The sequence below is a fragment of the Hyla sarda genome, assembly GCF_029499605.1.
Source record: "Hyla sarda isolate aHylSar1 chromosome 1 unlocalized genomic scaffold, aHylSar1.hap1 SUPER_1_unloc_7, whole genome shotgun sequence".
NCBI lineage: Eukaryota > Metazoa > Chordata > Amphibia > Anura > Hylidae > Hyla > Hyla sarda.
The window spans coordinates 32,121-58,831 of record NW_026607593.1 but is presented as its reverse complement, the minus strand read 5'-3'; the positions used below and the strand labels follow the sequence as shown (position 1 = coordinate 58,831).

Sequence of the window (26,711 nt, the reverse complement as noted above, 5' to 3'; positions counted from 1 at the left end):
CCAGAGACAGATGTGAGCGGGGATGAGCAGTATAAGGAGGACATTCTGACAGGAAAAGATCTGAACAATATTAATGCTACAGATATGAAGGAAGAAGAAGAGACAGATGTGAGCGGTAATGAGCAGTATAAGGAGGACATTTCAACAGGAAAAGATTTGAACAATATTAAGGCTACAGATATGAAGGAAGAAGAGACAGATGTGAGCTGTGATGAGCAGTATAAGGAGGACATTCTGACAGGAAAAGATCTGAACAATATTAATGCTACAGATATGAAGGAAGAAGAAGAGACAGATGTGAGCGGTAATGAGCAGTATAAGGAGGACATTTCAACAGGAAAAGATTTGAACAATATTAAGGCTACAGATATGAAGGAAGAAGAGACAGATGTGAGCTGTGATGAGCAGTATAAGGAGGACATTCTGACAGGAAAAGATCTGAACAATATTAATGCTACAGATATGAAGGAAGAAGAGACAGATGTGAGCGGTGATGAGCAGTATAAGGAGGACATTCCTACAGGGAAAGATCTGAACAAGATTAATGCTACAGATAGGGAGGAAGAAGAAGAGACAGATGTGAGTGGTGATGAGCAGTATAAGGAGGACGTTCCTACAGGTAACCGCCCAGGTGAGTAGTAACAACTTAATATAGAGCAGAGTCACAGATTCTTCTGCTGTAATAATTGTGTAGAATTCTTTAATCTCTCTGTCCTGTCTCTTGCTGTATATTCTTCTATTTAGCCAAAATGCAAACTAATGTGATACTACAGCTGGAATATGGAGAAGAAATATCCCTATGTGTACGAGGCCATCACACCCGCTCCCATAGAATTAATGTGGGGGATATGCCACTCTTGAATCGTTTTAATTCCTGTTGGCCCACGAGGCACCTCTTTAACTGTCCCAGGGGATCATTTTACACTGTGGTTTAGGGGTTTATTGTCATTTATTATTCACTGTAACGTATGTAATGCCATTTGTTGTTCTTCTGTGCGAATGGTTCTGTTACACCACACCTCTACGGTTCCTTCTAGGGATTGCCCGGTTTTGTACTATTCTTGCTGTTTAAGGGTAGTGGTTGGGTAATCTCCTCCGGTCATGAGTTTCCCTGTGTTTCACTGAGGGATCCCCTTCCTATAGGTACCCATCTAGTTATAGTTGCTGTAGGATTCCCCTGGAGGCCCCTCTTTACGTGTATATTCTTCCCCTTTCGTTTAAGCTTAGTTGATTGGTTTATGTCGGGGGTCTGGGGTGGGAGTTCTAGCCACCCACATGTCCGAAAAAAGTGGAGTCCTTTACCCAATTTATGGCCGCCCCTATTCTATTCTGTGGATTGGTCTGTCTGTCGATTTTTATTTTTCTGTTCTTGCCCTCTATTGGGTTGTCTTTGTTTGTTTCTGTGTTTTTTGCCTCCCCCCCCATGTTCTTCTCATGATGTCAGATCCTTTTCTGTTTTACCTTCCTTGTATTTCTGGTTCCATCCAATGTTTCCTCCTCGCCTTCACCCATCTTTGGTCCTCTTGTCCTTCATGCTCTCCTCACCCTCATAGCTATTGTCTCCTCAGTATATGTTCCCCGCTGCTCTCTCTTGCCCCCCGGGGGACGTTATCTCACCATGTGTAAGTTGGTGATGTGGAATGTTAAGGGTTTATGCTCCCTACAAAAATGCATGAAAATTCTGCGCTTTTTGAAACGCCTGCGTCCGGACATGGTCCCTCTCCAGGAAACACATCTAACGGAGCAGGATTTTCAGAGAATGCAGAAGTTGTGGGTGGGCAAGGTGTTTGGCAGCGCAGCGGCGGACGGCAAATCGGGAGTTGTAACGTTGCTTCACAAGTCTCGCACCACATCCTCTCACACGAAAGGGATGACGAGGGGTGTTTTTCTCATTTTCATCTAGTCCATAATGGTACCACATATCACGTTTATAATGTTTATGCTCCTAGTGGTGATAACTCTTCCTTCTTTGCATCTTTAGCAGATACAGTCAGTAGGTCTAATGGACCGCACACCATCCTGGGAGGGGACTTAAATACAGTGAATAGACCATAGACGCTCAGCTCACATATCTACCATCCCACATCAGAGTGACAGGGTCCTCCCACCTTTCCTGACACAGACGGGGTTGATAGACTCTTAGCGGCATTTACACCCGGACGGTCGTGAGTACACGCACTTCTCACGTACAGGGTTCATGCATTGACCATTTCCTAGTCAGTCCCCTTGTGTGCTCTCGCTTGGGAGAGGTGGACATACGGAACCTGGTCATTTCGGATCATGCACTGGTGGTCTTGGAGCTCCTGCCATCATGCACAAAGGGTTCTGACATCTTTTGGCGGTTTTTGTCTTATTTAACAAAAGATTAATCTTTTCTCTTCTCAGGGGATGGTAGCTGGATTTTCAAACGGACAATGCATCCCACATTGACAATCCCTCTCTGTACTGGGAAACTGCTAAGGTGGTACTTGGGGATAAAATTATGTGTTATAGTAATTCTGTCAAAAGGAATACTCTGGAGGGTCATGCAATGGCAAGCGCAGCCTTAGCGGAAGCTTACTCCTGCTTTTTAGAGTCCCCCACCGTAGATCATAAACTCAAGTGGCAGGCAGCAAAATCCTTGTATGAACTCTTGTTGGATAGGAAAGAGAGAATCCATAGGTCTCACTTTGAAGTAGTTATGTTTTGGCAGGGCAATAAGGCGGGACGTTTGCTAGCGCGTATAGTGAAGGAGTCACGCGTGCCTGCGCATGTACTGACGTTGTGTGACTCATTGGAGCAAGTAATGCATGAGCCGCACTCAGTTAATGGCGTCTTGGACTCCTACTATGCTGCTCTCTATTCTTCTCCCCCCGCTCTGATGAAGGGGCGCGGTTTCTGGAGGGGCTCACCCTACCATCTTTATCTGATGAGCAGCAGCAGGAGCTCAACGCGATGTTCCAATGGAAGAAGTAGTCACTAGTATACGCGCTTTGGCAAATGGGTAAGCGCCAGGGCCAGACGGCTATCTTGGCAAGTTTTGCAAACCCCTGATTGATCAGGTTGTTTCCCCCTTATGGCATATTTTAACAAAATGGCACAGGCGTACACTCTCCGGCTGCAAATCTAGCATATATTAAGGTACTCCCCAAGCCTGACAAGGACCCTTTAGAACCTGGTTCTTATCGCTCTGATCAACCAGGATGGGAAGTTATTATCTAAGATCCTGGCAGATCGCCTGCCTAGATTTTTACCTTCCCTTATTGTTGACCATCAAGTGGGGTTCGTGAAAACCCGTTCGGCGGTCATGAACATTAGGAGGGTACCGGCAGTACTGGATAGTGTTTGGGGCCAGTCCCAGACAGCAACCCAACCCGCATTGTTTGCTTTGGATGCTGAAAAAGCTTTTGACAATGTTCGGTTTGACTGGCTGCGGCTGGTCCTGACAAAGTTTGGGATTGTAGGTCGATTTAGCTCCTTTATAGATGGCCTATGTGATGGTCTCAGGGCTAGGGTACATACCCCAGGCATCTTATCCACTCCCCTCCAGTTAGCGAAAGGAACATGTCAGGGTTGTCCCTTATCGCCTTTATTGTTTGATCTGGCGATTGAACCTCTGGCCCGCTATTTGATCTCCTCTGATATCTACAGGGGTATAGCCGTGGGCACCCAGGAGATCAAATTGTCCATGTGTGCCGATGATGTATTACTTTACCCAACCACCCCAATGAGGCTGTCCCTAAAATTCTGAACTTTCTATCTTATACCGGAAGCTTCACGGGCTACAGGGTCAATGCCACCAAGAGTATGCTACTGCCTTTGGGTGCGACTCCTCCCAGGTGGCTTCTTGATGCGAATGCCTTGGGTGCTAAAGTGGCCTCTTCTTCCATAACGTATCTAAGCATTCGCATAGGGAAGACTCCTGACATGCTCTATTCACTCAACTACACACCCCTCTTTCAGCGTATTTTTGTGGAGATGAAGCGCTGGGAGCCCTTGCCCTTATCTTTCCTGGGTAGATGCCATCTCGTTAAAATGATTAGTTTCCCCGCTTGTTGTACCCCTTGCAAACTCTCCCACTTCTACTTCGGCATGATGACATTTGACACCTCAACGCACCCTTTTAATGCTTCCTATGGCAGGGCAAGTGCCCGCGCATAGCTTTACAGAAGCTCATGCTTAGCAAGGTTGAGGGGGGGTGTTCATTTCCCAAACATCAGGGGCTATAATTTGGCTTGTTTGTTTCGCCAAGCACTTGAATGGCTGCACTCCTCTGACTACTTCTCCAATCTAGCGGTGGAAACAGCGATGGCCGCCCCATGGTCTCTACCGACACTGCTTCACACTTCATAAGCTATACTTCCGGTAGGGATCAGGGGCTCAGTGCTACTGCGAGATACCATAGTGACCTGGAAGGAAGTGCGAAAAGTTTTTGGCCTTCCGTTTCTGGTATCCAAAAGGATGCCCTTGCTTGACCACCCAGAATTCCTGCAGGGTAAATCTTCTCTGTGGTTGAAATTGTGGCTTTCTAGAGGGGCTCGGAAGGTTGGGGTAACTGATTCGTAGTGATGACCATAGATGGCTCACCCCTGGAGAAATGTTCTGTGTGTTTGACCTCCCCTGTCCCACACTCTTTATGCCAATCAGGTAACGCCTTTTGTTCTTCTAGATATCGGAATCTCTCGAAGGAAGCCCCAAACAACATTTTAGATGACATTATAGGCAATGAACCCCAGAGAAGGTCGATCTCTGACCTGTAAGCAGCCTTCTGTAAACGCTTCCTAAAACTTGATCCTAAACATGTATTTCGGACGTGGGAAAGATGGACAGGGGACACAAGCATTACTGATGTAGTGTTGAGCGGGTGGGCATCTGTACGAAAAAATTTTATCGATGAGAGGTGGAGGGAGACATACTTCAAGGTCGTGAATAAACAGAGCTATAGATGATTTTAAAAAACCCAGCATTTTAACATGTTTCGCCACCAAAGTGACGTCTTCAGAGGTTAGGGAACCATTGTTCCCTAACCTCTGAAGACGTCACTTTGCTGGCGAAACATGTTAGGAGGGACAGTGTGAGAGTATTTTAAATATCAGCATAGCACCCTTAATCAGCACATTCTGCAGATGTGCTGAGTAGATCCTATAATTCCAGTTGGTCCCTAGGGACAACAAGTTACATCAATACATGTGGTGCTTAAAATGCTGTTTTTTTTTTTAAATCACCTATAGCTCTGTTTATTCACATTATTGTTTAACTATTTAAAAATAAAAGTTAAGTTTTATCAAAGTGAGGGATAAAAAGTGGACTTTTTGCTCAGTCCTTTTGGGCTGAGTTGAGGTTAATAAATAAACATATGTTTAGTCCACCCCTCACTAGGGTCATTGATCCTTGTGATCATTAATTTTGAGTTATACTTCAAGGTCGCTCACGCTGCCCTATATGGCTTCAACATCTTGCCCTCGCATAACTTCCCAGATAGGATCACTCATTGCCCTAAATGAAGTACCCCACTTACAAACATGTATCATGGCATCTGGGAGTGCTCACACTCAGCGATATACTGGCGTCTCATACAATCGTACATATGGGATCATTGGAAGGTGCGGTTCACTTTTACACCACAATCGCTCCTATTTCACCAATTGCGCCCACCGGAGGGAGGAGGGGAAGGGGAGGAGAGGTTTCCTCGGTTTGTCCATTTAGTTGCCATGCGTTGTCTAAATGGTTAGATACTACCACTCCAGATTTGCCTATGCTGATTGCCCAATTGAAATCGTTTCTAGACGTAGATCACTTAGATCCCGAGAGACATTGAGAAACTGGCACTAAATGTTTTTTCTAAAAATGGAAATCCTTTATTGTTACTCACTTTGAATCTCGGGGGATCGTTGAGATTGTACGACCATTTAGATACAACCACATGGTACAATGTGGAATCTCTGAGAGGTTCTCTAGGGGCGCTAAGATTACCAGATAAATAATACTGAATACAGGCTGACCATTTATTTTGAGCACTATGGCTCTCGGTTTGGATGCCCTGGGAGTCAGAGGAGCACCAGCAGGGTCCGAGTGAGGCTCCCGTAGCGAGGAGCTGCACTTTATGCTTGTCTACATGGTTTGGGTCTGGGGGAGGCATGTGGTAACTCTGTCTCCCATTCGACAACACCTATTTCTTACCAGATGATGACTGCGTGGTGATCAATGTCAATTTCTCCTAAGATGCCTTAGTGCACTTTTCAAGGACGTTGAGAGACTATGCTCTTTTCTATTTTTTGTTTGGGGGAGGAGGGATTTATATTATAGGGATTATGGTACCTGAGTGAAGAAGCTTTATGCGCTCTTTACATAAGTGACCAAAACAGTTATAAGTGACCAAAACATCAGCCAGAAAGCATAGGAAAGGAGAAGTGGTCTGTGGTCACCACCTGCAGAACCACTCCTTCATTGAGGGTGTCTTGCTAATTGCCTAAATTTTCCACCTGTTGTCTGTTCCATGTGAAATTGATTGTCAGTGTTCTTCCTGAGTGGACAGTGGGATTTCACAGAAGTGTCAGTGACTTGGAGTTACATTGTGTTGTTTAACCCCTTAAGGACCAAGGACGTTCCGGTACGTCCTTGGTCCTGCTCTTCTGATATAACGCGGGGTTACACAGTAACCCCACGTCATATCACGGCGGGCCCGGCGTCATAGTGAAGCCGGGACCCTCCTCTAATAGCGCGCAGCGGCGATCGCGGCGCAGCGCGCTATTAACCCTTCAGCCGCGCGCTCAGAGCTGAGCCGCGCGGCTAAAAGTGAAAGTTCCCGGCTAGCTCAGTCGGGCTGTTCGGGATAGCCGCGGCTAATCGCGGCATCCCGAACAGCTGACAGGACAGCGGGAGGGCCCCTTCCTGCCTCCTCGCTGTCCGATCGCCGAATGACTGCTCAGTGCCTGAGATCCAGGCATGAGCAGTCATGCGGCAGAATCGTTGATCACTGGTTTCTTATGAGAAACCAGTGATCAGCATAGGAGATCAGTGTGTGCAGTGTTATAGGTCCCTATGGGATAACAATGATCAGTATAAGAGATCAGTGTGTGCAGTGTTATAGGTCCCTATGGGATAACAATGATCAGTATAAGAGATCAGTGTGTGCAGTGTTATAGGTCCCTATGGGATAACAATGATCAGTATAAGAGATCAGTGTGTGCAGTGTTATAGGTCCCTATGGGAGCTATAACACTGCAAAAAAAAAGTGAATAAAGATCATTTAACTCCTCCCCTATTAAAAGTTTGAATCACCCCCCTTTTCCAATAAAAAAAAAACCACATTGTAAATAAAAATAAACATATATGGTATCACCGTGTGCGGAAATGTCCGAATTATAAAAATATATAATTAATTTAACCGCTCGGTCAATGGCGTGCGCGCAAAAAAATTCCAAATTCCAAAATAGTGCATTTTTGGTCACTTTTTAGATCATTTAAAAATGAATAAAAAGCGATCAATAAGTCCTATCAATGCAAAAATGGTACCGATAAAAACTTCAGATCACGGCGCAAAAAATGAGCCCTCATACCGCCCCATACACGGAAAAATAAAAAAGTTATAGGGGTCAGAAGATGACAATTTTAAACGTATTAATTTTCCTGCATGTAGTTATGATTTTTTCCAGAAGTCCGACAAAATCAAACCTATATAAGTAGGGGATCATTTTAATCGTATGGACCTACAGAATAATGATAAGGTGTCATTTTTACCAAAAAATGTACTACGTAGAAACGGAAGCCCCCAAAAGTTACAAAACAGCATTTTTTTTTCAATTTTGTCGCACAATGATTTTTTTTCCCGTTTCACCGTAGATTTTTGGGCAAAATGACTGACATCATTACAAAGTAGAATTGGTGGCGCAAAAAATAAGCCATCATATGGATTTTTAGGTGCAAAATTGAAAGAGTTATGATTTTTTAAAGGCAAGGAGCAAAAAACGAAAATGCAAAAACGGAAAAACCCCCGGTCCTTAAGGGGTTAAGTGAATCCTTTATTTTTATGTATTCAAATATAGGGGGCGATTTTTTTTAAAACCTGTCCAGAGGAAAAGTTACCCAGTTGCCCATGGCAACCAATCAGATCGCTTCTTTCATTTTTAACCTCTGCAAAATGAAAGCAGCGATCTGATTGGTTGCTATGGGCAACTGGGGAACTTTTCCTCTGCACAGGTTTTAATAAATCTCCCCCATAATGTTTATGATTCCGCATGATGAACATCATAAATGTAAAACATTACCAAACAACAAAAATGCGGATTTTTGGGTCCATCATATGTATAAGCCGTCCTGAATATAAGCCGAGGCCCCTAATTTCACCCCAAAAACCCAGGAAAAGTTATTGACTCGACAATAAATAAGCTTAGGGTGGGAAATACATCATCCCCCTTGTCATCATCCAGACCCCCGTCATCATCCAATACATCATCCCCCCCCATGTCATCATCCCCCCCCCCTGTCATCATCCAATACATCATCCCCCCATAATTAACACCCCATCATTATCACCCTGTCATCGTCACCCCGTCATTATCACCCCCTGTCATTATCACCCCCTGTCATTATCACCCGTGTCATCATCGCCCCCGTCATCATCGCACCCGTCATCATCGCCCCCGTCATCATCGCCCCCGTCATCATCGCCCCCGTCATCACCCCCCCCCCCCCCGTCATCACCCCCCCCCCGTCATCACCCGCCCCCGTCATCACCCGCCCCCGTCATCATCGCCCCCGTCATCATCGCCCCCGTCATCATCGCCCCCGTCATCATCGCCCCTGTCATCATCGCCCCCATGTAATCACCCAGACCCCCGTCATCATCCCCCACCCCTTCATCATCACCGCCTTTCAATCCCTTCTCAGTGGTCTTCAACCTGCGGACCTCCAGATGTTGCAAAACTACAACTCCCAACATGCCCAGACAGCCATCCGCTGTCAGGGCATGCTGGGAGTTGTAGTTTTGAAACATCTGGAGGTCCGCAGGTTGAAGACCACTGCGGCCTTTGTCATCATCCACACACCCCTTTTGTTTTCTACTCACCTCCCCTCGGTGACGTCCCTGCGCGTCGTCAAGGCAACGTCACTAGTCCGGGGCCGGCCCGGAGCGGAGAAGAGGGCCTCCCGGTGAAGATGGACAGCCCGGAACGACTAACCCTCCCCACCAGACGGTCCCTGCAGCACAGATGACGGCCCGGACCAGCTCACCCTTCTTTCCCACCGAGGGGAGGTGAGTAGAAAACTAAAGGGGGGTCTGGATGATGATGAAGGCCTCAGTGGTCTTCAACCTGCGGACCTCCAGATGTTGCAAAACTACAACTCCCAGCATGCTGGGAGTTGTAGTTTTGCAACATCTGGAGGTCCGCAGGTTGAAGACCACTGAGAAGGTATTGACAGGCGGAGATGGACGGGCCGCACCATCCCCTCACAGCTAAAGCCAGAAAGTTTTTTTTGTCCACTTGAGTATAAGCCGAGGGGGGTGTTTTCAGCACGAAAAATCCCTGAAAAACTCGGCTTATACTCGAATATATACGGTATCTGAAAAAAGTTATCAAAAAGTCAGATATATGATGGGTAATGGTCCTGATAAAAACTACAAATCACAGCGCAAAAAAATCCTCCTCATCCATCCCCGTATACGGAAAAATAAGAGTTATAGGGGTCAGAATATGGCAATTTTATGAATAACTCATTTTGTAAAAAGTATAATAGTAAAACTTATCATATTTACCACATAATAAAGAGAAGATGTCATTTCTAAGACAAAACCCCACAAAATAGCAAAAGTGTTTTTTTTCCATTTTCCTCACAAATAGTATTATTTTGGTTTTGTCGTACATTTTAGGGTACAATAAAAAAGTGTTATTACAAAGTAAGATTTGTCCCTCCAAAAAAACAAGTTCTCAAGCGGCTCTGTATACGGGAAAATAAGAGTTATGGCTCTGAGAGGAGGAAGAATGACAAATGCAATAGTTTAAAGGTCCTCGGTCGTTAAGAGGTTAATACTGATAATAAAATCTGTGTTATTCTCTGCAGATTCTTGTAGCAGGAGATCAGAGGAGAATCTTATATCTTCAGATTATAAAGCAGATGATGATATCACACAAGATACATATGAAGAACATTCCATTATCCCAGATACACCCTCAGCCCTTCACAGCCAAGATCTGTCATCTCATCCTTATATACAGGTCCTGTCTTCTCACTCATCACAGGATGTTCAGCAAAAAGAAAGTCATAGAAGGAATGATGGACATCACCGAGCTCATACAGGAAAGAAAACATATTCATGCTCAGAATGTGGGAAATGTTTTACTCAGAAATCAGGTATTGTTACACATCAGAGATATCACACAGAAGAGAAGCCGTTTTCATGTTCAGAATGTGGAAAATGTTTTACTAAGAAATCAGATCTTGTAGTACATCACAGAACTCACACAGGGGAGAAGCCATTTTCATGTCCAGAATGTGGGAAATGTTTTGCTAAGAAATCAGATCTTGTTAGGCATCAAAGAACTCACAAAGGCAAGAAGCCATTTTTATGTACAGAATGTGGAAAAGGTTTTACTAAGAAATCAGATCTTGTAATACATCACAGAACTCACACAATAAAGAAGCCATTTTCATGTTCAGAATGTGGAAAATGTTTTAATAAGAAATCACATCTTGTTGAACATCACAGAACTCACACAGGAGAGAAGCCATTTTTATGTTCAGAATGTGGGAAATGTTTTACTCAGCAATCACATCTTTTTAGGCATCAAAGAACTCACACAGGATGGAAGCCATTTTCATGTACAGAATGTGAAAAATGTTTTACTAAGAAATCACATCTTATAGTACATCAAAGAACTCACACAAGGAAGAAGCCCTTTTCATGTTCAGAATGTGGAAAATGTTTTAATAAGAAATCACATCTTGTTGAACATCACAGAACTCACACAGGGGAGAAGCCATTTTTATGTTCAGAATGTGGGAAATGTTTTACTCAGCAACCACATCTTGTTAGGCATCAAAGAACTCACACAGGAGGGAAGCCATTTTCATGTACAGAATGTGGAAAATGTTTTACTAAGAAATCACATCTTGTAGTACATCAAAGAACTCACACAGGGAAGAAGCCCTTTTCATGTTCAGAATGTGGAAAATGTTTTACTAAGAAATCAAATCTTGTTGAACATCACAGAACTCACACAGGGGAGAAGCCATTTTCATGTCCAGAATGTGGGAAATGTTTTGCTAAGAAATCAGATCTTGTTAGGCATCAAAGAACTCACAAAGGCAAGAAGCCATTTTCATCACAGACTATTAACCTCTTAAGGACTGAGTGCGTATCCATACACCCCCGTTTTAAAGTCCTTAAGGACTGAGGGCGTATAGATACGCTCGTGGGAATTCCGGTCCCCGACGCTCGCCGGGCGGGGACCGGACTGGGATGCCTGCTGATATCGTTCAGCAGGCATCCCGGCATATTGCCCAGGGGGGTCCTGAGACCACCCCCCATGTCAGTGATCATGGCAAATGGCAGATCAATTCAGATTGTCCATTTGCCGCTGATCAGGTCTCTGATGACCCGAAATAGGGATGATCGGAGCTGTCAGTGACAGCCCCGATCATCCTAAGGGATAGGAGCGCGGTTGCAGTGGTGCCACCCCCTCCTATCTCCTGCCATTAGTCAGCAATGACTACTGACCAGTGGCAGTTGAAGACAGGGGGTTACCATGGAAATCCCCCGCTCTGCCCACCCCTGGATGTCGGGCAGAGCGGGGGGAGAAGATGGCGGCCGGTACCTGGGGACTTTCATGCGGTGGGGACCGGCGATCATCGGTGGCATCATTGGAGATCAGCGGCGGAGGTAGGGAGGCGACGGCGTGGAGCCATCAAGGAAGGTGGCAGGAAAGCGATATTTACTGCTGCCTTCTAGTGGTCTAGTGGAGTTTTGCAACATCTAGAGGTCACAGTTTGGACACCACTATACAGTGGTGCCCAAACGGTAGCCCTCCTGATGTTGCAAAACTACAACTCTCAGCATGCATGTATTTCTCTCTTCACATACACCAAAAAGCTACGCCAGGTCTGGGATGGTGTCGTTTTAGACACTTTTCAGTGGCTTGCCGCCTTTTTTGCGCCTTTTTACAAAAACTTTTTATACAGAAAGTTCATAAATTTCAGTCCACGGCATACGCTGAATTGAAAAGCATGTACTGCTACTCCAAAACATCTGGAATGACTAAAATATTCTACCACCAAAAGGCGCAAAATAACATACAGTGCGCCAAAATAGCGCCTTTTGTACGGAGAAAAAAAAGGTGTAAACTCATTGATAAATGTCGGCCAGAGTATTTGTGAATCAATATATCATTTATTTGGAAAATCCATTTTCCTTACAAGCAGAGAGTTTCAAAGTTAGAAAAATGCAAAGTTTTCATGAAATTTCGTGATTTTTCACAAAGAAATGATGCAAGTAACGAAGAAAATTTACCACTAACATAAAGTAGAATATGTCACGAAAAAACATTATCAGAATCAGAATAATCGGTAAAAGCATCAGAGTTATTGGGTGACAGTGGTCAGATGTGCAAAAAAGGGCTCAGTCCTTAAAGGGTTAAATTTTATAAATAAATATATATATAATGTAACCCCTTAGGGACTCAGCCCTTTGTTGCATTTCTGACCACTGTCACTTTATTAACCCCTTCCCGCAAATTGACATTTATAAACGTCCTAAGTGCGGTCCCTGTCTATAACGCGGGGTCCCGGCGGGACCCCACATCATAGCGGGATGGTCCCGGCACCTATTCACAGCCGCGATCGTTCGGCCATGCGCTATTAACCCTTCCGATGCGGCACTCAGCTCGAAAGTGAAACTAAATGCTTCCCGGCTGCTCAGTCGGGCTGATCGGGGTCATCGCGATAAAATCGCGAGGCCCCGATCAGCTACCCGGAGAGAAGAAGGTCTCTTACCTTCTCCGGCGGCGTCCGGGCTCCGATTGATTACTCCCAGCCTGAGTTACAGGCTGGAGCAATCAATCACCGATTTCACTGATTGTTGCCATGCAACGGCAAGGCAGCAGTCTGTGAATGAAATCAGCCATTGCAAGCTCATAGGTCTCTATGGCACCTATCAGCTTGCAAAAAAAAAAGTGTAAACAAAAAGTTAACCCTTTCAGTTATTCCCTTCTGAATTAATAGTTTAAATCACCCAGCATTTCCTAGTAACAAAATAAAACAGTGTAAATAAAAATAAACATATGTGGTATCACCGCGTGCGGAAATGTCCGAATTATAAAAATATACCACTTTTTAAACTGCACGTTCAATGGCGTACGCGCAAAAAAATTCCAAGGTCCAAAATAGCGCATTTTTGATCACTTTTTATACCACAAAAAAGTGAATAAAAAGTGATCAAAAAGTCTGATCAGAACAAAAATGGTACCGCTAAAAACTTCAGATAATGGCGCAAAAAATTAAAAAGTTATAGGGGTCAGAAAATGACAATTTTAAACGCATACATTTTCCTGCATGTATTTATGATTTTTTTCGGAAGTAATGCACAATCAAACCTATATAAGTAGGGGATCATTTTAACCATATGTACCTACAGAATAAAGATAAGATGTCACTTTTACCGAAAAATGTACTACGTAGAAATGGAAGCCCCCAAAATGTACAAAATGGCATTTTTTCTTCATGTTTGTTGCACAATGAATTTTTTTCCATTTTGCTGTGGATTTTTCAGTAAAATGACTAATATCACTGCAAAGTAGAATTGGTGGCGCAAAAAATAAGCCATAATACAGATTTTTAGGTGTAAAATTGAAAGGGTTATGATTTTTTAAAGGCAAGGAGGAAAAAACGAAAATGCAAAAACGTGAAATCGCTCACTCCTTAAGGGGTTAATAACTCTGATGTTTTTACCTTTTATTCTGATTCCGAGATAGTTTTTTCCTGACATATTCTACTTTAACATAGAGGTACATTTTTGTTGTTACTTGCATCCTTTCTTGGGGAAAAATCACGAAATTTCATGAAAATATTGAAAATTTAGCATTTTTCTAACTTTGAGACTCTCTGCTTGTAAGGAACATGGATATTCCAAATACATTATATATTGATTCACAAATACAATATGTCTACTTTTATGTTTCCATCATAAAGTTGATTCATGATTTTACTTTTTGAAGACATTAGAGGGCTTCAAAGTATGGCAGCAATTTTCAAAATTTTCCAGTTGTTTGAAGTGGATTTAACCCCTTAATGACAATGGACATAAATGTATATCATGGTGCCGTGCTACTTAATGCTCCATAATATACATTTATGCTCCACCATGACCGCGAGCACTGGACCGGTGCTCGTGTCATGCGCGGCAGGTCCCGGCTGCTGTCAGCAGCCAGGGACCCACCGGTAATGGCAGACATCCGCGATCGCTTGTATGTCCGCCATTAACCCCTCAGATGCCGTGATCAATACAGATCACGGCATCTGCGGCAGTGAGGTACTTTAAATGGATGATCAGATCGCACGCAGCGCTGCCGCGGGAATCCGATCATCCAACATGGCAGCCGGAGGTCCCCTCACCTGGCTCCGTCCTTCTCCCGGGGTCTTCTACAGACCAGAGCAGAAGATGACCGATAACACTGATCAGTGCTATGCCCTATGTATAGCACTGAACATCGTTAGCAATGAAATGATTGCTATAAATAGTTCCCAATAGAGACTAGTAAAGTGTATTAAAAAAAAAAGTTAATTGAACTATCAAAATATATTGTTAATTATCCTGTAGGTGAACGGCGTAAATGTAAAAAAAACAAAAAATTCCAAAATTGCTGCTTTTTTGTCACATTTTATTCCCCCAAAAAATTAATAAAAAGTAAAAACGAAGCAAAAGTTTCAATAAAAACTACAGATCACGGCGCAAAAAATATACCGCCCCGTATACGGAAAAATAAGAAAGTTATAGGTGGTTAAATTAGGGCAATTTCAAACATACTAATTTTGTTAAAATAGTTTGAGATTTTTTTTAAGCGGTACAATTATAGAAAAGTATATAACATGGGGATCATTTTAATCGTATTGACCCATAGAATAAAGAAAACGTAATTCTTACCGTAAAGTGAACAGCGTGAAAACAAAACCTTCCAAAATTAGCTAAAGTGCGGTTTTCTTTTCAATTTTCCCACATAAATAATATTTTTTGGGTTGCGCCGTACATTTTATGGTAAAATGAGTGATGTCATTACAAAGGAAAATTGGTGACGCAAAACAAGTCCTCATATGGGTCTGTGGATGGAAATATAAAAGAGTTATGATTATTAGAAGGAGGAAAAAAGGAAAATGCAAAAATAAAATTGGCCTGGTCCTTGAGGGCAAAATGTGCCTGGTCCTTGAGGGGTTAAGGGGCCTTTCTGTGAGAAATACCCCATACATTACCCCATTATAGAATCTGCACCCCTCAAAGTATTCAATATGACATTCAGAAAGTTTGTTAACCCTTTAGGTGTTGCATAGGAATAGCAGCAAAGTGCAGGAGAAAAATCTAAATCTGCATTTTTTACACTAACATGTTCTTGTATTTTTTCATTTTTAAAAGTTGTATAAGGAGAAAAAGACCCCCATAATTTGTAGCCCAATTTCTCTCGAGTATGGAAATACCTCATATGTTGACATCAGGGATGTGGAAATTTTGTAAAAAACTACAGTGACCCCCCCGACCTACGATGGCCCCGACATATGATCAAATTGACATACGATGGCCTCTCAGAGGCCATTGCATGTCGACATCGACATACAATGCTTTTTTTATGTCGGGGCCATCGCATTAAGTGCTATCCGGCAGCGCCAAATGCTTAAGCTGCTGCCGGATAGCAACTTAATGTTCCCCGTGTGGTGCGGTAAGTATTACTTACCTCTCCACGATGCTCCGGGGTGCCCTCCGGGTCCAGCGCTGGTCTTCCGGTGTCTTCTCGGCCCTCTCCGATGACGTCAATACGCTGCTGCGCACGTCATCCAATAGGAATGGCGTACGCAGCGGCGTAATGACGTCGCTACGCAGGCCCAGTAAGGCCTTGCGGAAGACAGCAGAGGACCAGAGAGGACAGCAGAGGACCGGAGAAGACAGAAGAGGACCGGAGAAGACAGCAGAGGACCGGAGAAGACAGCAGAGGACCGGAGAAGACAGCGGAGGACCGGAGAAGACAGCAGAGGACCGGAGAAGACAGCAGAGGACCGGAGAAGACAGCAGAGGACCGGAGAAGACAGAGGAGGACCGGAGAAGACAGCAGAGGACCGGAGAAGACAGCAGAGGACCGGAGAAGACAGCAGAGGACTGGAGAAGACCAGGAGAGCCCAGCGGAGGACCGGAGAAGACAGCGGAGGACCGGAGAAGACAGCGGAGGACCGGAGAAGACAGTGGAGGACCGGAGAAGACAGCGGAGAGCCCAGCGGAGGCCGGGATCACCATCGGGAGCGGCGGGGACACCATCGCGAGCGACGGGGACAGGTGAGTATAGCTTCCTATACTTTACATTGCACGGATCCCTCAACATACGATGGATTCGACAAACCATGGCTCGTTTGGAACAAATTACCATCGTATGTTGAGGGACGACTGTACTTGTCCACGGGACTAAAACGGAGCAAAATCTGCTTGTCCCTCATGACGTTCCACTTGTCCGGCCAATTTTCGCTTTTACACTCTCGTTTTTTCCTCCTCGCCCTATAATAGCCATAACTTCCTACTATAATGATACCTTTTAATTGTTCCATAACATATTCTCCGAACCAAAAACAAAAAAATATTGGTGAAGTGAAATTGAAATAGTAAAAGATAATTTAGCAAATGTGATTTTCTTTTTTACGCCATTTACCTTGTGGTTGAGCTAACATGTATACTTTAGGTCGTGCTGATTACAGCAATGCCAGATTTGTATAGTTTCCGTCATGTTTTACTAATTAAAAAAATATTCTGAACTTTTTGAATTTTTTTTTATTGCCATTCTCTGACCCCTGTAGCTTTTTTTTTTCCCCCGCATATGGGGCTGTATGAGGGCTCATTTTTTGCGCCATAATCTAGTTTTTTGTATTGGTATCATTTTGGTATTGATTTGACTTTTTAATCGCTTTTAACTTTTTTTCTGGGAAATTATAAAAATTGTAATTCTGTGTTTTTTTTATTTGTGATTTACCGTAGGGGGATACATAATGTTATATATTTTTTGTGAAATAGTTTTTATTAAGCATTTTTCAAAGTTATACAACAGGCCAGGAGATCCCGGTAAGGGTGATGGTACATAAACAGTAATGAACAGTAGTAACACAAAAACAAAATGGGTGAATAATCGTATATCCTACGCGTATACAATATAGAGGACATGTGCTAGTAAAAAAAAAATAAGAAGAACCTTGTGCATAGCTGCGGTAAAAGAGGCAAACAATGGTCTAAGGTGTTGGGGAGAGAAACCTAATGTTACTAAGAACACAAATATTCACTATTAATCCTTCACAGTGAAGGGGGATTGGAACCAGAGCCGCCACTTGTTGAGAAAGGCCGGGTGAGTGCTGTTCCCGTAGGAGATAATTCTTTCATATACGCACTTAGGATTCATTTCTAGTTGGAGGGCTGCAAAATCTGGAACTGCCTCCGATTTCCATTTACGGAGCAGAATATTCTTAGCGACAGCACATATTGTACACATGAGGGCTCTACTATTTGGTGGCATATCAGAGATCCCAATGAAAAGAAGGGCCGGTCGCAGGGTCCACACTATTGGCCCAGGGAGAACTTTTCCTAGCAATTCTTTGCAATTTTCCCAATAATGTCGTATTAGGGGACACAACCAAAGTATATGTAGCAAGGATCCCCCACCCCCGCAACCCCTCCAACATCTGTCCGAGGCTGAAGGGTACATTAAAGAAAGACGGTCTGGAGTGTAATACCACCGGAATGGGGTTTTGGTGACAGATTCAGTATGTGAGGTACATTTGAGGTATAAACGCGACATTTTAAATGCCTTTTGTTACTCATCAATTGAATATTCAGATTGCAAGTCTCGTTCCCAACTACGCATCAGATGAGTTTTCCCACAGCCAACGTCCCGAAGCAAGGCAGCATAAAGGGGTTTCAGCCCCCTACATGAGGAGGATATGTGGAGGCATGCTAATTCATCTAGTTTGAGCCCCAAGGGGTGTAATCCCCCAGCAGGTGTCAGACTTGGAGATATTTAACCCCTTAAGGACCAGGCCATTTTTTGCACATCTGATCACTGTCACTTTAAACATTAATAACTCTGGGATGCTTTTAGTTATTATTCTGATTCTGAGATTGTTTTTCCGTGACATATTCTACTTTATTTTGGTGGTAAATTTTCGGCGTTACTTGCATCCTTTTTTGGTGAAAAATTCCCAAATTTCATGAAAATTTTGTAAATTTTGCATTTTTCTAACTTTGAAGCTCTCTGCTTGTAAGGAAAATGAATATAACAAATAAAGTTTATTTTTATTCACAAATACAATATGTCTACTTTATGTTGACATCTTAAAATGGACATATTTTTACTTTTTGAAAAAATTAGAGGGCTTCAAAGTAGAACAGCAATTTTCTAAAATTTCATGAAAATTGCAAAATCTGAAGGGACAGATGTTACAGAACTACAACTCCCAGCATGCCTGGGCAGTCTGGGCGTGCTGAGAGTTGTAGTTTGGCAACATCTGGAGGGCCACCGTTTGGGCACCACTGTAATAGTGGTCCCCAAACTGTGACCCTCCAGATGTTGCAAAACTACAACTCCTTTTTGGCTGTCTGGGCATGCTGGGAGTTGCAGTTTGGCCTTCCTAGTGGTTGCCACAGTAAAGATCACTTTACTTTCACTTTTGTTTCCCCCCCCCCCCCACGTGTCTCCCTACCTGAGTCGGGATCTCCGTAGTCTCCAGGAGGATCTTCGGTCTCCACGCCATCTTCGGGTAAGGTACCCGGCCTCCATCTTCTTCCCACAATCCCCTCGACATCCAGGGGTGGGCAGAACGGGGGTTGCCATGGCAACCCACTGTCCTGCTCTGCCATTGGTCTGAATCAATTCTGACCAATGGCAGGGGATGGGAGGAAATCGCAGCATTGCGACTTCACTCCTACCCTGCAAGATGATCTGGGCTGTCACTGACAGGTCAGATCATCACAATTTTCCGGGTGATCGGGTCACCAGAGACCCGATCAGCCCGAAATAGAAGAAAATCGCAACTCTGAATTGACATGCGATTTTCTGCGATTGCCGACATGGGGGGGTCCCGGGACCCCCCTGGGCATTTGCACGGGATGCCTGCTGAACGATTGCCTGGCGCACGGTGGGGACCGGAACTGCCCATAACGTAACAGTACGTCATGGGTCCTCAAGACCCAGGGTGTCGGGACGTAACGTTACGTCATGGGTCCTGAACGGGTTAAAGAAATCAGCAGTTGGCAGTGAGAATTTTGCTCAGATATCTCCAAAAGTCAATAGAGAATTGGATGAGTGAATGTCCCCTACTGAGGCCAAACTTTTATCTATCCAAGCCCTTAAATCAGGATGTGGAAGCAGTGCGTTCAGAAGGGTGATGGATATACTAGATGCCTGGGGGGGTACTCCTGTGTCAGACATTCTGTGGAATATTGTCCAAGCTCTGATAGAAGCCGACATCGTTGGGCAGATGTCTTTAGGAGGTGGTAAGTTCCAGAACGGCAACTGCAACAGGTCTTTCAAGGTGTATGGCAAGGCCAGCGAATGTTCTATGTGTACCCATGGAACCTCCAATGTTCCCAGAATCCACCCCCCCCACCAGCACAGAGACCAAGGTGGCTATGTAATAAAGTCAGGCATTGCCAGGCCACCCGCATCCCTCTGCCTAGTTAGAATGTGTCTTGCTATTCTGGGCTTTTTGTTGCCCATAATGTTATATTTTAATAGTTTGTACTGTGATACCAAATATGTTTGTTTTTATTATGTTTATATGTTTTTATATTGGAAAAGGGGGTGATTTGAACTTTTAATATGGAAGGGGTTAATGTGTGTCTTTTAAATACATAGTTTTTTTTGTTTTTTTACACTTTATTAGTCCCTTAGGGGACTTTTAGGAGGAATCATTAGATACCTCATACAGGTCAATAGAGTTCTGTTGAATCTGTGTGCTCTGCAATCCATTGATAGAGCCTAGTCCAGCCAGGATCTATCAATGACAGAGCCACGGGACAGCCGCGGTACAGCAGGGAATCAGAGGTAAGCCCACGTGCTGCGGGGGGGGGGGGGGGGGGGGTGCGATCTAGCACACCAGGGAGCACATTCACATGTCTCTTTAGACGCGCTGTCAGCTTTGACAGTGGTGATCTAAAGGGTTAATAGCCAGCCGCGGAGATCGGGATCACCGCATACTGGCTATTAGCGGCGGCCCCGGCTACTGAGAACAGCCGGGGGCTGCAGAGTACGGGAGCGGTCACGAGTCGGGAGCCCGATCCATACTCCCCTGTGAGCGCCGCCGTGAGGTGCACTGCCGTGCTTATTGGTAGCTTTCAGGTCCGGCCCTGCTTGCCCGAAGCTGGGCTAAAGACCTGAAGAATTCACCTGCCCGGCGCCCGGAACTGCATGTCTCGAGCGTCGGGTGATAGGAATTCCACATCCCTGAGCAATGTTCCGGTGTGAGGTGCAAAACTGCGCCCTGTGCATTTTTGTGTCAGCCTTTCCCCTCACGTGTCCGGAGATTTCCGAACATACAGCGAGGGAACGGGGAAGGCAAAGCTGTGCAGGACGCAGTTCTGCACCTCCCTCCCCCGCTCCCAGACATAGACTTTGACAGCTGTGAAAATCTACGTCCAGGGGCTGTGTGAGCAGCTGTGCACCTCCCCCGGCAGGAGATGGATTCTCACAGGCCTGCTCCTGGATGTAGATTCTCATGCACCTCCCCCGGCAGGAGAGGGATTCTCACAGGCCTGCTCCTGGATGTAGATTCTCATGCACCTCCCCCGGCAGGAGATGGATTCTCACAGGCCTGCTCCTGGATGTAGATATTCATGCACCTCCCCCGACAGGAGAGGGATTCTCACAGGCCTGCTCCTGGATGTAGATTCTCATGCACCTCCCCCGGCAGGAGAGGGATTCTCACAGCCCCGCTCCTGGATGTAGATTCTCATGCACCTCCCCCGGCAGGAGATGGATTCTCACAGGCCTGCTCCTGGATGTAGATTCTCATGCACCTCCCCCGGCAGGAGATGGATTCTCACAGGCCTGCTCCTGGATGTAGATTTTCATGCACCTCCCCCGGCAGGAGATGGATTCTCACAGGCCTGCTCCTGGATGTAGATTCTCATGCGCCTCCCCCGGCAGGAGATGGATTCTCACAGGCCTGCTCCTGGATGTAGATTCTCATGCACCTCCCCCGGCAGGAGATGGATTCTCACAGGCCTGCTCCTGGATGTAGATTCTCATGCACCTCCCCCGGCAGGAGAGGGATTCTCACAGGCCTGCTCCTGGATGTAGATTCTCATGCACCTCCCTCGGCAGGAGATGGATTCTCACAGGCCTGCTCCTGGATGTAGATTCTCATGCACCTCCCTCGGCAGGAGATGGATTCTCACAGGCCTGCTCCTGGATGTAGATTTTCATGCACCTCCCCCGGCAGGAGAGGGATTCTCACAGGCCTGCTCCTGGGTGTAGATTCTCATGCACCTCCCCCGGCAGGAGATGGATTCTCACAGGCCTGCTCCTGGATGTAGATTCTCATGCACCTCCCCCGGCAGGAGATGGATTCTCACAGGCCTGCTCCTGGATGTAGATTCTCATGCACCTCCCCTGGCAGGAGATGGATTCTCACAGGCCTGCTCCTGGATGTAGATATTTATGCACCTCCCCCGACAGGAGAGGGATTCTCACAGGCCTGCTCCTGGATGTAGATTCTCATGCACCTCCCCCGGCAGGAGAGGGATTCTCACAGCCCCGCTCCTGGATGTAGATTCTCATGCACCTCCCCCGGCAGGAGATGGATTCTCACAGGCCTGCTCCTGGATGTAGATTCTCATGCACCTCCCCCGGCAGGAGATGGATTCTCACAGGCCTGCTCCTGGATGTAGATTTTCATGCACCTCCCCCGGCAGGAGATGGATTCTCACAGGCCTGCTCCTGGATGTAGATTCTCATGCGCCTCCCCCGGCAGGAGATGGATTCTCACAGGCCTGCTCCTGGATGTAGATATTCATGCACCTCCCCCGACAGGAGAGGGATTCTCACAGGCCTGCTCCTGCATGTAGATTCTCATGCACCTCCCCCGGCAGGAGATGGATTCTCACAGGCCTGCTCCTGGATGTAGATTCTCATGCACCTCCCCCGGCAGGAGATGGATTCTCACAGGCCTGCTCCTGGATGTAGATTCTCATGCACCTCCCCCGGCAGGAGAGGGATTCTCACAGGCCTGCTCCTGGATGTAGATTCTCATGCACCTCCCCCGGCAGGAGATGGATTCTCACAGGCCTGCTCCTGGATGTAGATTCTCATGCACCTCCCTCGGCAGGAGAGGGATTCTCACAGGCCTGCTCCTGGATGTAGATTCTCATGCACCTCCCTCGGCAGGAGATGGATTCTCACCGGCCTGCTCCTGGATGTAGATTCTCATGCACCTCCCCCGGCAGGAGATGGATTCTCACAGGCCTGCTCCTGGATGTAGATTCTCATGCACCTCCCTCGGCAGGAGATGGATTCTCACAGGCCTGCTCCTGGATGTAGATTTTCATGCACCTCCCCCGGCAGGAGAGGGATTCTCACAGGCCTGCTCCTGGATGTAGATTCTCATGCACCTCCATTAGGAGGAGATGGATTCTCACAGGCCTGCTCCTGGATGTAGATTCTCATGCACCTCCCCCGGCAGGAGAGGGATTCTCACAGGCCTGCTCCTGGATGTAGATTCTCATGCACCTCCATTAGGAGGAGATGGATTCTCACAGGCCTGCTCCTGGATGTAGATTCTCATGCACCTCCCCCGGCAGGAGATGGATTCTCACAGGCCTGCTCCTGGATGTAGATTCTCATGCACCTCCCTCGGCAGGAGAGGGATTCTCACAGGCCTGCTCCTGGATGTAGATTCTCATGCACCTCCATTAGGAAGAGAGGGATTCCCACAGCCCCCTGGACATAGATTTTCACAGCTGTCAAAAGCGGGGGGGGAGGTGTAGAACTGGGGATGATTTTTGGGGAAAACAGGTTTGCACGGGCAGAGCAGGAGGAGAGAGGAGGTACATATGACTACCTCCTCGCAGCCCATGGAAACCCGCGTCGGGAGAATTCAGGCGGGGCTGAGAAGGGGAGATGAGGAGGGAGTCATATGTACCTGATCTCTCCCCCTGCTCTGCCCGTGCAAACCTGCGTTCTCTGAGGTGGAGCAGAGGGAGAGGATATGAGGGAGGCGCGTATCTCTCCGCTCTGTCTTCGCTCTTCCCTCCCCCCAGCTCTAGTTTCGGAAATCTGAGGGGAGGAGCAGAAGCAAGTTTACATGGGGCGCAAGTTTGCACCTCACACCAAATTGGCTTCTCACGAAGGAATCACGCGGATGTGATCCATTATTATGTCAGCCCGAAGCCTTTGTCACTGCCAGGACTCTGCTATTGATACAACCTGTCTATGGACGGATCTAATGGGTCAGTGCAGTATTTATGCTGCATTAATTTGTATGAGCAATCCAATGACTAAACCCCCTCCTCAATAATAATTTTTTGTTGTTGTAATTGTTATAGAAAAGCAGTAAAGCATAAAGAAAACTATGTAAATTAGATATCGTTGTGATCGTAGTCACCTGAAAAACAATTTTACCACACAATGAATGAAGGGTGTCATAACAACGAAAGATCGGTCCCGCAAAAAACAAGATCTCAAATTATGTAAAAATATAAGAGTTATGACTCTGAGGAGAGGGGGAAAAAATTTAAATGCAAAAGCTTAAAGTTATCTGGGTTGTTAAGGGGTTAATACTGATAATAAAATCTGTGTTATTCTCTGCAGATTCTTGTAGCAGGAGATCAGAGGAGAATCTTATATCTTCAGATTATAAAGCAGATGATGATATCACACAAGATACATATGAAGAACATTCCATTATCCCAGATACACCCTCAGCCCTTCACAGCCAAGATCTGTCATCTCATCCTTATATACAGGTCCTGTCTTCTCAGTCATCACAGGATGTTCAGCTAAATAAAGGTCATAGAAGGGGTGTTGGACATCAACGAGCTCATACAGGAAAGAAACCATATTCATGCTCAGAATGTGGGAAATGTTTTGCTAAGAAATCACATCTTGTTCAACATCGAAGAACTCACACAGGGGAGAAACCATTTTCATGTTCAGAATGCGGAAAATGTTTTACTGACAAGTCAAGTCTTGTTAAACATAAAAGAACTCACACAGGAGAGAAGCCATTTTCATGCTCAGAATGTGGAAAATGTTTTACTGTCAAATCAGATCTTGTTAAACATCAAAGAACTCACACAGGGGAGAAGCCATTTCCATGTTCAGAATGTGGAAAATGTTTTACTGGGAAAACAAATCTTGTTCTACATCAAAGAACTCACACAGGGGAGAAGCCGTTTTCATGCTCAGAATGTGGAAAATATTTTACTCAGCAATCACATCTTCTTAAGCATCACAGAACTCACAAAGGAGAGAAGCCATTTTCATGTTCAGAATGTGGAAAATGTTTTACTGAGAAATCAATTCTTGTTCAACATCAAAAAGCTCACACAGGGGAAAAGCCATTTTCATGTTCAGAATGTGAAAAATGTTTTACTGACAAATCAAGTCTTGTTAAACATAAGCGAACTCACACAGGGGAGAAACCATATTCATGTTCAGTGTGTGGGAAATGTTTTTCTGACAAATCAAATCTGGTTAAACATGAAAGAGCTCACACAGTGGAGAAGCCATTTTCATGTTCAGAATGTGGAAAATGTTTTAATGACATATCAAGTTTTGTTATACATATAAAAATTCACACAGAGGAGAAGCCATTTTTCTGTGCAGAGTGTGGAAAAGGTTTTATTGTGAAATCAAATCTTGTTCAACATCAAAGAACTCACACAGGGGTGAAGCCATTTTCATGTGCAGAGTGTGGGAAATGTTTTAATCATCAATCAGGTCTTGTTAAACATCAAAGAACTCACACAGGAGAGAAGCCATTTTCATGTGCAGAATGTGGGAAATGTTTTACTCAGCAATCACATCTTGTTAAACATCAAAGAACTCACACAGGAGAGAAGCCATTTTCATGCTCAGACTGTGGAAAATGTTTTACCCAGCATTCACATCTTGTTAAGCATCACAGAACTCACACAGGAGAGAAGCCAATTCAGAGCAGTAAATTATGCAGATAACACATCTATATATTATCCATGTACATAGGATATCTGACATTTATACATATATCATATACTGCATCTCCAAACTTGTTACCAATTGATAATAAAAGTTTTCTTTCTCATATGATTTATTATTCTTATATTCATCTCCGCACACTGGACTTATAATAAATGTAATATTGTCCCTGAGGTTGTATATAGGGAATGTAACGTGTCAGTGTTGTCCCCGCCCCCTTCTCATTATGATTATAGAGACTTTAATTCAAGGCATCAGACAGGATCCACGCGTCTCCCTTGAAGATCGTCTCTTCTGAACATAAGACGCTGCAGATACTTTTATTTATCACAAACCCTAGACGAGCGTTTCCCGTCTAGGGTAATAAATAAATAAAAACGTATAGGGTTCCCGTATTTTTATTCTCAGCCAGATTCTAACCAAGCAGCAACAGCCTGTGGTTACCAGGGTATGCGAGGAACATTGTTACTGGCCCTCCCCAGCCTAAATAAAGCCAGCCTGTTACCGCCTACGCCCTGGAGCGCCATTTTTGACACTTGGGGCACGTTGGTACCGGCACCACTGTGGCGGTGGGTACCGAGGTAATAATTGGGGGTTAGCGTTAGCTGTTTTTGGGGCTGACGCTAAGCCCCGGTTTAGTAATGGATTCCTTCAATAAGACTGCTTCCACTACTAAGCCTGAAAATTAAATTTAAAAAAACAGGACACATTGGAAAAATTATTTTATTTAAAAAATAACACTCCCCCACAGCCCTCATTAGCCATTTTATTAAAAAAAAAGAAAAAAAATCTAGTTCATCGCTGCAATCCACCGAATCCGCCATAATCCTCTGCATACATGCATCTGAAACGAGAAAAAAAACCACAAAAAATTTGTTAGTACATTTTTGGAGCACTCCGCCCGGGAGAGCGCCCATAATGCAATGTCTTCCCAAACAGGGAGCCTCCAGCCTTTGGCTGTCTGGGCATGCTGGGAGTCATAGTTTAGCAACAGCTGGAGTCTCCCTGTCCGGGAAGACACTGCCAGAAGGGTCTGTTCACATTATACAAAATGTACAATGTGAACAGAGCCTCAGACTTACCACTCTGCCTCCCGTCTGTTAAAATGATGTCATCACTAGGGGCGGAGCTACATGGACCCCACAGGGAGTGAGGGAGGTAAGGGGATCTCCTCTTCTGTATACACTAAATACAGCTATAAGGGGCTATAGGAGCAGGGAGTCCTATCAGTCTGGTGACAGGATTCCCTGCTCCTGTATAATATACACGTGTACACTATGTCCCCTGTATACTATACGGCGGGGGAGGTGAGTAGTGACGCTATACATCACT

General features: G+C 45.1%; 2 protein-coding genes across 2 annotated transcripts in view; one reads left to right on the top strand and one right to left on the bottom strand.

The window, feature by feature from the left end:
* The window catches only part of LOC130298252 (zinc finger protein 850-like), a 411,906-nt gene that overhangs the window by 360,898 nt on the left and 24,297 nt on the right, over positions 1-26,711 (bottom strand). The gene's annotated exons all lie outside the window — the stretch shown is intronic.
* On the top strand, positions 31-25,450 carry LOC130298251 (zinc finger protein 605-like). The gene is made up of 3 exons (XM_056551173.1): positions 31-631; positions 10,039-11,360; positions 24,182-25,450. The coding sequence occupies exons 1-3, from the start codon at positions 85-87 to the stop codon at positions 25,376-25,378; spliced, it is 3,066 nt and encodes a 1,021-aa protein (XP_056407148.1). The 5' UTR covers positions 31-84; the 3' UTR covers positions 25,379-25,450.